This window comes from Syngnathoides biaculeatus, chromosome 5, assembly GCF_019802595.1.
Source record: "Syngnathoides biaculeatus isolate LvHL_M chromosome 5, ASM1980259v1, whole genome shotgun sequence".
NCBI classification, from domain to species: domain Eukaryota; kingdom Metazoa; phylum Chordata; class Actinopteri; order Syngnathiformes; family Syngnathidae; genus Syngnathoides; species Syngnathoides biaculeatus.
In genome coordinates this window covers 17628244-17644284 of record NC_084644.1, presented here as the reverse complement: position 1 = coordinate 17644284, position 16041 = coordinate 17628244, and the positions used below count along the sequence as shown (strand labels likewise).

At 40.7% G+C, this 16041-nt stretch overlaps 1 protein-coding gene across 5 annotated transcripts in view; it reads left to right on the top strand.

Moving 5' to 3' along the window:
• Positions 1-16041, top strand: part of LOC133500420 (intermembrane lipid transfer protein VPS13B-like) — a 506059-nt gene that overhangs the window by 345282 nt on the left and 144736 nt on the right. For all 5 annotated transcript variants that reach the window (XM_061819054.1, XM_061819055.1, XM_061819056.1 and 2 more), the window contains exons 37-38: positions 71-208; positions 10135-10497. In XM_061819054.1, coding sequence (XP_061675038.1) covers positions 71-208; positions 10135-10497 — 501 coding nt within the window. The remainder of the gene's footprint in view (positions 1-70; positions 209-10134; positions 10498-16041) is intronic.

Sequence of the window (16041 nt, the reverse complement as noted above, 5' to 3'; positions counted from 1 at the left end):
AATATATTTTCCTGCTGAAATGTTTTTTTTTTTTTTTGTTCTTTGTTTCCACTCGTGGACTTCTGTTCAGACCAAGGGAAGACCTTGCCTGAGTCTCTAGATTATAATGTGTTTTGGCTCCAGACAGCAGCAGGTGAGGTGGACAGTGAGACAGGCATTCCTCCGCCTTTGCTATGCCTTCAAATTAAAGACTTCCTCAATGGACCTGGTAGGACTAATTCACTTTTCACCAAAAGTTTTCTTCAAAGATAAAACTTAAAATGATGTTGTTCGACATATTTTTTAAATGTGTTTCAGAACTTATGTGTTAAAGCTCTCTAGGACTACATTGTGTATGTCTGTGTGTGTGTTTATCATGGATTTGCTTTCTCACAGGGTTTGGCCATCTATTTTTACAATTACATCCAAATGAGTACCTTGAAGCTAAATATCTTGACCCATGGGTTTGTCTTACATTTTCTCCAAATTGATCTGCAATAAACAACTGTATGAGTGGGCTTCTGAGTGGATGAATGAGTAGAACTTCCTCATCCCTTTGAGGATTTCATGAATCCATGAACAGTGTGTGTAGGCGCAGGAAATCCTTCACAGTTTAGCTCCCTGATCCCAGTAGACCCACCACACTTTAGTTGTGATTGATGAAGGTTCGAGGAAGAATTTTGCCCCCTCAGCCACGCACATCCTTTCGTGCTATTCACAGAAAGCCCTTAGCCTATCTGTCCAATAAGGATCATTCAGCACAGTACAATGCTGCTCTGTACAAAACAGCAAAAACACTACACAGCCACACACAGATTTCCATCTACCCATCTGCTTCTTTCAAAGGACACCGGAAGTGGGGGAAAAAAGTATACTTCCCATATGGTGCATTTCAAATTCACTCACGATTTTATATAAGTGGAGACTCTACTAAAATATGCATTAAGTGGAGACTCTAAATTGCCCTTAGGTGTGACTGTGAGTGCAACTGTTGTCTGTCTTCATGTAACCTGCGATTGGCTGTCTACCAGTTCAGGCTGTACCCCGTTGACAGCTGGGATAGGCTCCGGCACTCCCGCGACCTTAGTGAGGATAAGCGGCTCAGAAAATGGATGGGGATAGATATATATATATATATACGCACACACACACATAATCAATCATCATGCACAGTACATTAATTACAGGTATTTCCTTTGAACATAGCAAGATGACATACACTCATGGGTAGAGCACAGGATTGGACCCAAAATTCATGACTCCGGAGACAAGGTGCAGTTCAAGAAGTGGATATAATAAACCTGTGGTCAGTACACAGGCAGTCCAAAAAGGCAGCAGTTTTGCAATTATGAGGCAAAAAGGTAAGGTCCAAAACAAGGTAGTGTTTAGCTTACAAAGGGTCATTGACGTGGAACGAGGAAATGCTGGAAGGTGACGACCAGATGCAATGAACTGGCAAAGGACAGAGTGAGATACGAAGTAATATATACATGGAGTAATCAGTGTAGATGAAGCACAGTTGGGGAGCCTCACCCATGACAGTACCCCACCCCCTAACAGCCAGGACCCTTGAAAATGAACCTCAACGGGATCCAAGCGTACAGGGCAGCAACCCTACCAGTCCACTAAATACTGCATCCCCGGCCCCCCATTACGGGAAGACAACAGCCACCTCACCGAGAAGACAAGACCCCTGTCCACAACCCAGGCGGGAGGTGAGAGGTGAAACCAGCGGGAACATCTGGGCAGGGTCGAGCAGGCTGACATGGAATGTCGGGTGGACTTGCTTGGATCTCGTCAGCTTCAGCTTCCTGGTGACAATGTTGACGACCTTACTGATAGGAAAGGACCCAATGAACCTGGGAGCGAGCATCCAGGACTCTACTCACAGTGGGGAATGCTTTGTAGAGGGGCATACTTGTTAACCCACTCTATACTTGAGGGCCAGTGTCCTTTTACGGTCAGCCGCTGTCTTTTCGGACCACCCTCGGTGTAGTGGTATTTGCCGGGTTCGCTCCCAGGTCCTCCTGCAGCCTCTCACCAAGGCAGAAGGGACCAAAGACTCAGGGCAAATGGCAGTAAACAGAATTGGTTGATAAGCTTCCACGATATGAAAAGGAGACAGACCAGTGGATGCAGAGGGGAGAGAATTGTGCAAGAACTCGACCCAAACCAGCTTCTGACTCCAGGAGTGTGAGTCTTGTGAGGTGAGACATGGTCATCTCCAGGTCTTGGTTTAGCCTATCGGTCGGCCTGTTGGTTTCTGGATGAAAACCCGAAGACAGAGTGACAGGAGTCATAATTTCTTTCTGCGCACGTAATTTTCTTAGAGAGATGGGTTCTTCTTTGCCTTCTGCCTTGTCCCGTTAGGGGTCACCACAGCGTATCATCTCAGATGAACGCACATTAGTTTGGCACAGTTTTACGCAGAGATTTGTAGAAGAATGCAATCTGCCGTCCTTGATATTTCTGAGAGAGGACTTAACCTATACCAGCGTCAGAAGCATCAACCTATACTATAAATTGCTGACTGGGATCCGGCAAGGTGAGAATAGGAGCAGAGCTAAAACTTGATTTCACTTTTTTAAAGGTGGTCTGACACAACAGATCCCACACAAAGGCTCCGTGTGGAGAGCTAAGATCATGTTACGGTGAGGCTGGTGTGCTGAAGTTCCTAATGAACTCGTGGTAGAAGTTCGTGAAAACTAGGAACCTGTGAAACTTCTTGCATGACTTTGGAGTGGGCCAATTTGACTTTGCTGAGATCCATTTAGCTCTCCCTTTGAGCTATCACAAATCCCAGAAAGGACACAGATGCCTGGTGGAACTCTCATTTCTGAGTAATTCTTCTGGATCATGTTTACAAGGACATCGAAGTGTGAGGCTACTTGCCTCATCATGGTGACCTGCTGCTCTAAGAGCTCCTTCAGATGAAGCCGGAGGGAAGCAAGTTGTTCCTCTTTCTCTGAGTTGCATTGTCCCGGAGGCTGGAGGGTTTTGCACACAAGGTCTGAGTTCACTGGGTCCATGTCTTGGCCAGTTTATTCTGCCATGGGCAGAACACACGATTGGAACTAAAATGCACAACTCCAGGGACAAGATGGAGTTTGAGAAGAGCATTTAATCAATCCACAGAGGCAGACAGTCCAAAAAGGCGAGGTCAAAATCAAAGCAGGCTCAAGCTTGCAAAGAGTCCATTGGCATGGAACAAGGAAATTCTGGAACGTGACGGCGAGGTGCAACTGGCAAACAACATCGTAAGAGGCGGGGGAATATATACATGGAGTAATCAGGGTAGATGAGGCTGTTCCCAGGAGAAAGTGCGCACAAGACAGGGGAATGACCACACGCATTACAATAGCTACAATATAACTTTACTTGTAATCACACACACAGACAAAGAGCATTCTGGCAAATGACATAGACAGGATCCAGGCATAGTGTGAGTTTGCCACTGCCACCCTCAGAGCCCGTGGATCACCGTATGCTGGAAATATGAGGAATTGACCACGTGTGCTACTGGTTTCTCTTCACTCACATCAACCTTTATAGACACATTTCTAAAAAAACATCAGAGAAAAACAAAATTAAAATATCATCAATAAAACAACTAACAAGAAACAAAATATTTGTTAAAAAAACTTTTGTGATGGTACACTACAATTGTTCAACAATTTGATTTTGTGGCACAACCTTTTGAGGCCGTCACTACATATAAACAATGTATGCAACTCTTGCTAGTTATCGTGGCCCGTGACTCTTGGGTAAACCACTTCATCCGTCTCAGGTTTAAAGTATGCCTTCCTCATATTATGTGTTTCAACTCCTTCAACAGTTGTTCGCTGGGTTTTAGATCAGGGCTCCTGGAATGCCATTTCAGAATAGTCTAAAATTTTGTACCTGGCCATACTTTGGTGTTTTCTAGTTGTGTTTTGGAGCTTTTTCCTCATCAAGCTACCAATTACCTGGCCTTTCTGACATTGGGCAATACATTTCACTTCAGAATGGCTCAATAGTTTTGAGAGTGCACTCTACCCACCACAAATACTAGAGGCTTTGCTTGTGCCTGATGGAACAAAGCCCCCAGAACTTAATTGATCAGTTCTTTTCTTTATAAACATTATTTTGCATTAATTTTGACCTGCCATAAATCTCTCAAGTGTAGTCTCATCTGTCCAAAGGATTTTATTCCACTGTTCTGAAAGACTTACAGAAGCTTTGTGGGACATCAACATACATTTTGGTAAATTCCGGTTTCATCAGTTCATTAACTGTTGTGGGCTTTTCTTTCTTTAACAGAGGGAGTTAATTTCCAATGTGTCTGTACTGTCTTTACACATAACACTGTTCTTACTGTAAAACACTTGAGGAGACGCATGTACCATCTGGGCTGCTTTGGTCCATTTTTGCATTGTATCATGAAATTTTGAAACTATAATGGTATTATAAGCCAAAATCTACTCCCCATTGTCAAAGGTTGGTCTCATCTTTAGGTAATGGGTACTTTAACAGGATACAGAACTTAATCTAAGTCCTGTTGAATCTGTGAAATGCAGTCTCAAGAAGGCACCATCCCGAGGTTGCTGGAGAATCTATTTCAGGAGTAAGCCAAAATACCTGTTGACAGGTGCCAAAGTCATATTGAGTGTTGTTGATATTGTTTTAGATATTTTAAGGGATCTTTTTTTTTTGTTAGACCACATTTATTGCATACATAAAATAATGCTTCATCTTCAGTATTTCATTTTCAGTGATTTTTTTATTTTTTTATTTTATACTTTCATCATTTTCATGTCACATCATTTAAGGGTTTTTCTTTAGTAAAATTTTATTCATTTGAATGAAATGTCAATGGGAGTACATACCAATATGAGGCTACTTTTTGCTGCTTAATGAAATCAATGTGCTAGCAATTTTTGTAATGTTTATTTCATCTGACCAATCCAACCTACCCGCTGAATGATGCATAGTGTGAAAGTCTCCTTACTTTAGACTGTATGGTGTCTCAGCACAGTCGTCACTCAATGCAGCTAACATAACTAATGCAGATACAAACTGATTTTTCAGATGTGCGAGTTCTTGGATCTTCAGTGATCATTAAATGCTAGGTCAGTCTTTTGTTTTCTAATCTAATTAATCACCCTCAGACACTATCTTTTTTTTCCCCTTTGCCATCTTCTCTAAACAGTTCCAGTCTCGTAGCAGGTCAGTCGGTAAGTTCAAAGATGTAACTGCTACCATTTGGAAGCAAGAGATCAACCTTCTCTCCAATGAGGCAGGAGGTGATAGATTAGCTACAACAAATTGGAACCATTACTCTCCTATATTCCTGGTTTCCGTCAAAGTACGGCTTCTAAGAATTATTGTCAGTTTCTTTATACAAGCTTGTGCACCTCCAAACCATCTAGAACTATTGTAATTCAATTCAGATGGAATCTGAGTTATGTGTCGCTAGCCTTAAATATACAAGTTTCTTTGTGTGAATTTGGGATTCTGGAAATACCCTTCAAGCATTTGTGTTCACACACATAGATTGCACACAGGCAGCGTGTAATTGGACACATCACCACCTGTCTTACATAGCCTCTCTGCTGTCAAAACTCAAGCATAAAATGTCAATGTCAGAATCAAAGGAGGGAAGAGATGAAAACGAACTTTGTGGGTGTTGCACACACACACAGCAGGTTCAAAGGGGCAACGTTGTCACGCTTGATCTTGCTAAAAATGCAAGGTAACTTGTTTCATAATCATATTTTATCCAATTCCCATGTTCTCACAGTTCGTAAGCACTCCCACAGCATGTGCATGTCAAGGAGTGTTCTTTAAAATTTTGAAACAAGAGTTTTTTGGTTTTTTGTTTTTTACTACAGAACTGATGCCCTCTCCTCTGTTAGGCCTTCCTTTTTACGGCAACAATCTTGAAATACCTGTTGGGGTGTCTGAATCTTATCTTGTGAATAAACACATTGAGGACGATGCTGGAAAAAGCCAGGAATTGTATTTAAAATTATCTGAGGCCCAACAGGTACATTTGAAACTTTGAGGTTTGCTGACATTTCGCAAGGTTCACAGAGGTCGCACAAGATTTAATGCATGACAGAACTTCCAATTGCAAAGTTTCATGCAAATTTAGAGGCATATTTGTTCTGATAAGTGTAAGAATGTATGAATTGTAAGAACTTATTGCAAGTTAAAATTTGTGCTGTATGACAGCTAAATCCATAAATTATTTTTGCAGTTTTTCATCACAATAGTTTTGAAGGGCATAAGCCCCAAGGTCACAAAAATAAACAATTCTCCCCCAATTAGTGAAGAAAAGGAAACCTTGGGAAGTGATGAGACATGGAGCTATCCTGCTTCTAGCACAACAGGGCTGAAATGGATGCTCCATGGGTGACATAAATCACGTAAGATGCTGCTATATTATGTTAGCTTAAACAGTACTGGAGTGCATTTAATTCAATGAATAATACCTACAGAAAAGTTGTTCTCCTTGGGACCTGCCCCGGTTAGTCAGTGTTGAATCCTCCACTGCAGCATCCCTGGAGGAGTGATCCTCCGGTCGATGGATGCAGAATCCTCCACTACAACAGCCTAAATTCACTCATTGCCACCTAGCCCACTGTCTGAGCAGGGTCGGGTGAAAGCAAAGTGTAAAATGGGCCAAAAGTCCAGATGTCAGGTGAGAGAATAGTTGTATATTAGGTATGTTTTAACCATATGCGAGTGTAGAAATGAGTATTAAGTTGCTCTAATTTGCACAAGTCGGGGATTTCAGGGTACCGAAAGCCAAATAGAGAATCCTGTACAATCTGTTGTCTTCTTTTTTAGCTCTCTGAGTCACCAAAAGCCAATGCAGCCCTATGGAGGCACAAGCCAGTGCAATCTGTAGTCCGGTCCCAAACCCAGATAAATGCAGAGGGTTGCGTCAGGAAGGACATCCATTGTAAAACTGTGCCAAACAAATATGACCATTCATCTAAAGAAACGAAGATTAGCCAAAGTAAAACATAATATACTGTATGTGCGTAAATGAGAGGGGTGGAGGGGGAAGAGTAAAGCTCCAGGGAGAAGTGATAGCAAGGGGGGACAACTTACTATACTTGGGGTCAACAATCCAGAGCAATGGTGAGTGTGGTAAGGAAGTGAAGAAACAGGTCCAAGCAGGTTGGAACAGCTGGATGAAGGTATCTGGTGTGTTATGTCACAGAAGAGTCTCTGCTAGGATGAAGGGCAAAGTGTATAAAACTGTGATTAGGCCGGCCATGATGTGGTGGCACTGAAGAGACAACAGGAAGCAGAACTGTAGGTGGCAGAAATGATGATGTTGTGTGAGCAGGTTGGGTCAGATTAGAAATTAGTTCATTAGAGCGACAGCCAAAATTGGATGTTTTGGAGACAACATGCAAGAGAGCAGACTTCAATGGTTTGGACATTTCCAGAGGTGAGAGAGTGAGTGTATTGATGGAAGGGTGCTGAGGATGGACCTGCCAGGCAAACGAGCAAGAGGAAGACTAAAGAAAAGGTTGATGGAGATTGTGAGGGAAGACATGGGGACAATTGGTGTGAGAGAGGAAGATTCAGGAGATAGGTTAAGGCTTACATGGAAAAAGATGACATGTTGTAGTGACCCCATAACGGAACAAGCCGAAAGAAAAAGTAGTAGTCACCAAAAGCCAGTGTTGAATTTATAGTATTATTAAGAATTCAGAATACTGTGGAGCAAAGCAATATTTGGAATATTTTAAGTAAAAAAACCTTAAAATTACATCGAGTAGACCAGAAGCTAGTTTGTATTATCACAAACTGCGGCTCTCCTTTTCCCACATGCAATGATAATACAATACTGTAAAAACCTATGAAGAAATTGTGAAATACAATTAGGATCTGAGTTATGACAACCCGTACTTAACAACCCCATCCAGCAAATGCCCATTAGGTGTGATTTTACTGGCAGCGCAGTTCGCAAGATAGTTGTGGCAGCCCAGCATCGTGTATGTCAGATATCGCAGTGCAGCATCTCTCACTCACAGCAGCATTGTATCACTACACTCAGTGACTAGATACCGTCACAGTAATATCTCTTACTATACAGTACAATTTTATTTTCATTTACTGTTTATTTTGCATGTTGAAAGAAGGTACAGGTGAAGAATACACTTCACGTGGATTCACAGGGAGTGCTGGGTGGTTTCGTCGGTTTCGACAGTGTTATCAGGTTCACCACATGTTATCGAAAGGTGAAGCTGTTAGCAGTGATGCGCGTGCGGCTAAAGCATTTGTTGAAGAATTTGATGAACTAATTAAGGATGACGGATATTTGGCAGAACACACTTTTAATTTACCTTCAGGTCGACCATTTTGTATATGCTCCAATTTGCGATCTGACTTACAACTGGTTTGTCGGAACCAATCTTAGTCGTCACTCGGATACTGACTGTAGTGATGGCATAATAACAATGAACCACGGTTTAGTGGAGTAGCACTATATGTGAACTGGGAAAGCAGTGCTGCTCCCAGTGAGAAAGGGATCCAACAAAGCACATTTTCTGCAGAGGTCACAAACATGTTGGTATTTAGTTGGGAGAAGGGTCTGAGTGGCTACAGAAAGGGACACTTGATGTTGACAGTCGGGCAAAGAACACAGAACCGGGCACAGCCCTGACTGTGACAAAAGGCAACTTGACGTGATTAGAACCACAGTGGACTTGATTAGGCTGGGGCTTGGTGGAAAATGAAAAAAATCTGATTGAGTAAAAGAGGAAAGAGGCAAGAAGATGAGCTCCATGAAGCAGAGAGGGGAGGATAGATGAGTGAAGAAAGTTAGAGGTGTTCTAAATGAACAGCTGCATCCAATGGTTTTATTCCATCTCCGGAAAATTTCCTGTTCTAAGTCAGGTGGAAATGATAAGGTACATTGCACAGCAAATTGCACCTATCTGCCCTCCAGTTCCAGCCTTCCTTTTTACCATCTGCCTTGCTTCAACTGGATTAAACAGAATAATCTTGGTTGCAGTGATTTGTGTGTGTGTGTGTGTGTGTGTGTGTGTGTGTGTGTGTGTGTGTATGCGTGCGCGCGTGCGTGCGTGCGTGCGTGCGCGCGTGCGTGCGTGCGTGTATACATTGCCTCTCCTGGCAGTGCTGCAGCTAGTTGTTGTACCTGGGAACGAGACATACGGAAGGCCTAATTCCCCTTAAAAGCACTAGTGCCTTAGGGATACCACGAAAAGCAGCTGGTCTTGTTTTCAGCTGCTTCCCTAGCCCATCATCATGACCAAGTGGAAAAATTGGATAATGGAAGTGGTGTAACACGGCATGGAGTTAATTCATGTGTCTCGGCGAATTCCAGTCAAGTGTTTGAAGACTGCAGTACACAAAGGCACAATTAAAAGAGGTCTTGAATTTATGTTTCTCATGAACAAAAGATTCCCTTTCATGCTCTTCCACATTCATTTATGTTATGTATATGTTTGATTATAAGAACAGGAGAGTGCGGCCGAGACCATCTGTTCTCTAACACATTCTTGTAAGAAAATCTGAGCGATCAGAGAAGAGAGATTTGAAGTTTGATTTAGGAGACGTGATAAATTCCAGGGTTCTGTGGGTTTGGTAGCAGCATATTTTGCCCCATAGAACACTGATGAAGTTAGTATTTTTTCATGGAACGAAATTAAATAAGTTCAATTATGGCGGCTTTTCAAATTACGAACAAGGCCGCACCTTACTACTGTATTTAATGTTTTATCCTGGGTTAACACTATGATCGAGGAGCCTTCTTTTGGCATTTGAAAATACTAAATAACCCATCATGAAATTGCCTGCCATAAAATGAATGTACTAGAAAATTCAATTTCCCGTCCAGTGTTGCAAAACCATAGAAATTGGAAGACCTGCAAAGTCCCAAGACCAGTTAATGTGTGTGATCATGATGACAATATATTTGTCACTGGCTACCTGAAAGCATTGCTCCTTTTTGCTCCCTTGATATCTGCTTTTTCACTTGTCACGTCATAAATATTACACATTCAAGCACAGATCTTCTGTTTTTTAAGGACAGCCCTGAATCTATTCCAGTAAACTTGAAGTGAAATGTCAATAGCACTGTGTGTTTTCATTTAATTGTATCTAATTCCATCTTTCCACTTCCCTCCACAGCTGAACTGAATTTACAGTTCTCTCGCCCCTTGAAAGTCAACCCAACGGTGGTTAAGCTAGAGCAGGCCAAAGCCTACCTGAAGAAAATTATGCCAAACCACACTTGGAATACCTCCTCTTCCCCTCATTCATCCCCTGCAAAGATGCCAGCCAGGGCCTTTTCTCCACCTCATCAAAGTCAAGGCCTGTGGAAAGCCAGCAGTATCAGTGCTTTGGCTTTGTCGTTGCACAAAGTTGTTCTTCACGCTACACAGATTGTAGTTGTCCTGGAGGCAGAGGCCCATCCATTGACGCCTAGTGTGACTGTGTCTATGTGTTCTCTGATGGGAAGTCTCAACTTGAAGCCAGGATCAAGCATCGAGGGTGAGTAATACAGAACTATGTTATATGGTTTGACAGGAATGGAAAAACATTATTTTAAAGATAAAGGATCACACTTTACAAAAATCGAGTTAACAACTGATCAGGAAAATTATAAATGCATTTGAAATAAGTCCCAACTGACTGACATTGCTTCTTTTAAGTTGTTTAGGTACTTCTGTGCATGCGGCAAACAAAACTATTGTGGAAAATGGTTGCCTAGCTCCGTACTCATGCGCTGATGACACTCACACTAAAGTCTATGGAAGCAGTTGCAGTGGCAGCTCTACTTACGGAATTAATTTGTTCCAGAAGTAATTTCGTAACATGAAATAGCCTAATCTATTCCAATGAATAAACTTCCAAAACACACACACACACAAAAAAAAAAAAAACTCAAGATAAAGTTCGACTTTTCCAATGTGCACTAGCTTGTGACAGCATGTGAAATCGCTCGGTGACAAGTGTCCAAGGAAAAAGAAAAACATCATGGGTAAAAATTGACATCCCTCCTATCCAATGGGATGCTAGGAAGATGTTACGCCGATAGCCAGTGGAAGACCGGCTCTATCTCGGCACACAAACCAAGATACAAGATGTGTATCATGGGTAAAGATTGACATCCCTCCTAACAAATGGGATGCAACTGTGATAGCCAATTGTAGATCCGCTCTATCCCACCACGCAAATCAAGATACAGGATGTTAATGTTTGGTGGAATTTGGGGGCTATGAATCCAGTGGCCATTTTTTTCTTAAATATCCTGAATTTTCCTTCGTAACTCGAGATAATATTTCTCTGAGGAGGCGTTTCATAACCTGAATTTTTCTGTTACTAAAGATGTTCGTAAATAGAAGTACCACTGTTCTTAACCCAATTAATCTATGTTAGTCTAGGAATTATAATTAAATGTGTGTGCAAGGTACTGTATATTACAAATTTACGAGTGAGCATTTCTGCCATCAAGTGAGCTAAGACACCACATCCATTGTAGTCAGAGGACCCTATCAGTACTGGTAAGCGTCTAAGACAGAAGCATTGTTTTTTTTTTTTTTTTTTAAACAGTTTAAGGCTAACTAATTTGGTAAACTTCTACACCTATATATAAATCACAGCTTCATTTTTTTTTTTTTGCATACAATAATTGATTATGTTGCTTATAATCCCTCAAGGAGGAATAATGATGCGGAGCTTATTTTATACTTGAGATCACGTGGGTCCAGGGATAAACATGGGACAATTAGTCCCTGGAATTAATCATCATGGAATACAGATGATACTCTGCTACATAGTGCTTCTTGTTTCACGGTCCCACTATATGGCACATTTTAATTACAGTTGTTCCTCTTTAATCTTGTATATTATTTTTCCAATATTTTTCTGTTATCCATTGCTCATGCTCGCTCTCAATAGATGTATTTTTTTAGAACAACATATTTTCCCAAAAACTTTCAAGATAAACAATAGCATTACTGTCTTACAATCTTACGAATTCTGAAGCAAAACTATCAGTACAACAAATAATGTTGAACAACAGACAAAAATAAAGATTGAACTTCCTCTACTGTTTGACCCCTTGACATAACAGTGACTTCTCAAACAATTTTACACGTTTTATATATATATCTTAAATTTGAAGATTTAAAAATTGTTTCCTCGAAACCTTTATTTTGGTTCACAATGGAGTTTCACATATTACAGTATATGCACTTCCCAAGCAAAAATTACTGTTCCATTGTAAGCGCCATTTGTTTCAATTTTTCTCTTGCTTTATTATTTTATGGTCTTTAGCCGTCTTTAATTTAACGTAATAGCTCTCTCTCCCTCTCTCTCTCTTGCTCTTTATCTGTCGCTCTTTCTCTCTCTCTCTCTCTCTCTCTCTCTCATTGTCTCTGGTCTGTGCGCAGTCATTGATGTCGATAAATAACCTTGGCTGAAAGGGTGGCGCAACTCGCATGTGATGGGCGATACAGTTCATCACTCCCATAAACCCTGAAATATGTTGCACTGCTTACCATTTTTTTTTGCCACGGTGTGCGCCCGTTCGGGCCTCGAAACTGGTACTTTGTTTTGGTATCAAAGTCCAAAAGTCCTTGACAGACAAAGTACAGCTACAAGCACTGATAGGGAGAGCCATTTTGCTCAACAACAAAAAAAAAATCACAATAATAATAAAACAAGGCAAACATTCTCCAGTACTCATAATTAAAAGAGGCCCTCCACAGCCCACAGGGCTAATGTTATGTTCGTAAAATACACTAACATTAATCTCACTGATTTATGCTATGTTAACTTCACCTGCTTCTTTCGAGGCCTGCGACGCGGTGACGTACTCTGCTGAGGGAGAGGTCCGTATTACAACGAAAAGGTGCTCGCCTTTCATTTCACTTTGAAATGGTACCACACCTCCACCTTTCGTCCTTTTACTTGCTCTGTGAACCGAACGCTTCACTTCCGCATCCGCAGTTCGGTGATGTAAGTGTCATGTCTCTGCCTGGTCCCGTATTCGCGACTATCTCTTTCATAAACATGATATGCAGTTTTGCTTTTCATAGTTTTTTTGATGTGCAAAATGACAATTTTGACCCTCAAAATGAGATGCGAGACGTCTCAATTCGAGCCTGGCACACATACGTAGGTAAGCAATGTTGTGCGTCAGCGGATGCAGATTGATTCTTCATGGTTTTTGCATCCCTGATCATTTTTGTGCATTTAAGACATGGGATCAAATGAGATCCGTGTAATAATATGAATTTAGCGTTACACAGTGAGGAATAACATACAGCAAAGGGAGTCAATTTTTTTTTTTTTTTTTTTTTTTTTACATTCATGCGACCAACCCAAGCCTCGCTAATCGACTGGTCGATCGTGATTGACTCATTTAGCACCCCAGCTATGTTTTGTATTTTATGTGACACCACACATACCGAACCAAAGTAACACATGTGAGCATTTGAGATGTCAGAGTTCAAGGATCACATAACCAGTGCGTTACCTCATGAACTGGGAGTGTACTGATCAAATTTCATGTGAGCGACACATTTCTCACGAATCAAAAAGCAATAAATCAATATTACTTACCCTGCAGGTTTTGTGGTCGAAATGACTGATATTTGGAAGTGTTCACAGTTCCCTTCATTGACTAAGGCCTGATTTCCATCTGAAGATAAACAGCCCCAAAGCCACCATTATATTTCACTGTGGGTGTGGTGTTCCTTTGATATACAGTGTTATTTTGCACCAAACATACCTTTTAGAGTTATGGCTAGTAAGTAATAAGTTCAACCTTGGTTTCTTCAGACAATAAATCATTCTCCAATGTGCTTTTGTAAGAGTTTGTTTTTGCTAGGTTGAACCAGTGTCTAATCTTTTTCACCTATTTTACCAGGTTACCCCAAAGCCCAGACATGAATAGTATGGTGAATTGTTGTCACCTAGAGGATACAGCCTATTCTTTTTGTAAATTTCTGCAGCTCCTTTAATGTTGATGTTGTAGGCCTTTTTTGAAAGCTTCCTTGATCATTTTCAGTGTCTTTTAATCACTTCTTGAATAATGCCTCTGTCATGTTTGATTCCAAAGACTGTCTTCACTGTTCCACCGTCATCGCTGTGTAATGTGAGTTTCAAATTTACGTAGTTACAAAAAAATCAAATGTGTCCAACTTAAATGATAGCAAAAGAAACTTAGATTTATGATCTTTCCCATGCAAAAGGTAGAGGTTTCATCCCTTAGTGGATTTTTTTTATGTGGTAGAGTTCTGTGGAACCTCGCACTACGGTTGCTGAGGGACAAAGACAAAATTGGAGCAAGGGTACATAAGTGGCTGCATCTGTTCTACAGATGGTGATATAGGGTTACATTATACTAAGATATATCTATGTCAAAGCATCTAATTAAAACCTCAAACAACTTGTATTTTGTTTACTTTAGTCTACTGAGCTGCACAATGAAACAATACTACATGCTGTCCCACTTTTCATCAGCTTTTTCCATCATGGATGTGTTGACTGATAAAAACATACACTGGAACCTCTTAAGGGTGAACACAATTTGTTACAGGATGCCAGTCAACCTCCGATTTAATCAGATTGACAGATATAAATACAATTTCCATAAGGACTAATAAACGGGTAGTGCAGTGTAATCATCGGGGTGGCGTGGCGCAGAGGTTAAGTGCACACCCTACAACCGGATGGTGTCTTATTTACATCCATGCCCAAGTGCATGTCATCGTTGTGTCCCTGTGGAAGAGATTCAAACCACCTTGCCTACAAAAGAATGATTGCATATTTGGTGGCGGTCGCTGGGCCTGTAGGCTCCACTAGACTGCCCTAGAGAAGCTGTGGTTGCACAAGTACCTTCCCACCCTTGGGGTGTGATTGTACAGTGAATGAATATTATGGGCAACCGTAAAGTTTCTTTGAGTGACTTGAAAAGTGCTATACAGTATAAATTGTATGCATTATTATTAATAAGGAAAGATGTTGACCTCTGACATTTGCAAAATGTAAACAGAATAAGAAGAACAGTTTTAGTCTTCACTTTAATGGCAATTGATGAAGCCCTGATGCTTTTCGAGGGTAATGAATCTCAATAAATTTCCATTGTATTTAGATTTATTTAATGTTTTAAGTGAAAAAATTTTAAAAATAAAACTTAAAAAATAGAACACTCTCCCTGAACTTTCCAGTTATCACATGTTGATGTGGAATTTTACAATAAGTCTCTGTCACGCAACTTCCTAAATGTGTGTATTATTTTTGTTCTCTTCTTGCATTCTTCTTCTTTTACTCCTTGTTGTGTCAGAGTTTTCTTTTATGTCTCGTAAAAAAAGGGGGAGAAGTCTAACAAAGCAATCAAAACACATGCAGTATTCATCCTTTGGTGCTTGGTGAATGGAGCTCTTTACAAACACGGACCTCTCACGGGAATTCCGACTTGACAACTTTTAGGGCAAAAAAAAAAAAAAAAAACGCACACACACCCAGAGTTAATCATTGGATGGATCCTGCTTTCCTTATAAATATGAACATATAAAAACATGTGCCCTCATTGAATTATGGGTTGACTGGAGAATCGTTACAGATATTCAGTTTCGAGCGCGCGTGTTGACTATTACTGCAATTTTGCTTGGAAAATGGTTGCAAGTGTGCCCCAACAGGATTATGGAGAGAAGCATGTCTGTTCTGAGTAGAATAGCTATAAATATAACACTGTCACCATATGCTCCAAAACTTTCATTTTCTTCCTCGTAATTTCTAATTGAGCACTTGGTGAAAACCTGTGAGTCTTTTTATGTCTACCTCATTAAAGTTGGAAATATTTCATGCGTTGGCCCTTTCTTTGAAAGAATGTTGAAAAGTTCATGTTACCAGTGGAAGAGAAGAAAACCAGAGTACGCTTATGTGTGGGAAACAGTATTTTTTATAGAAAATGTCTCAAACCTTGCTGCTTGCTGAACTGTTTGCCTCACCTTTTTTAATCTCTTGATAACTTTGTGATTCTTATTGGGCTCTCACATATGAAAAATGGTCTCTGTTCCGCAA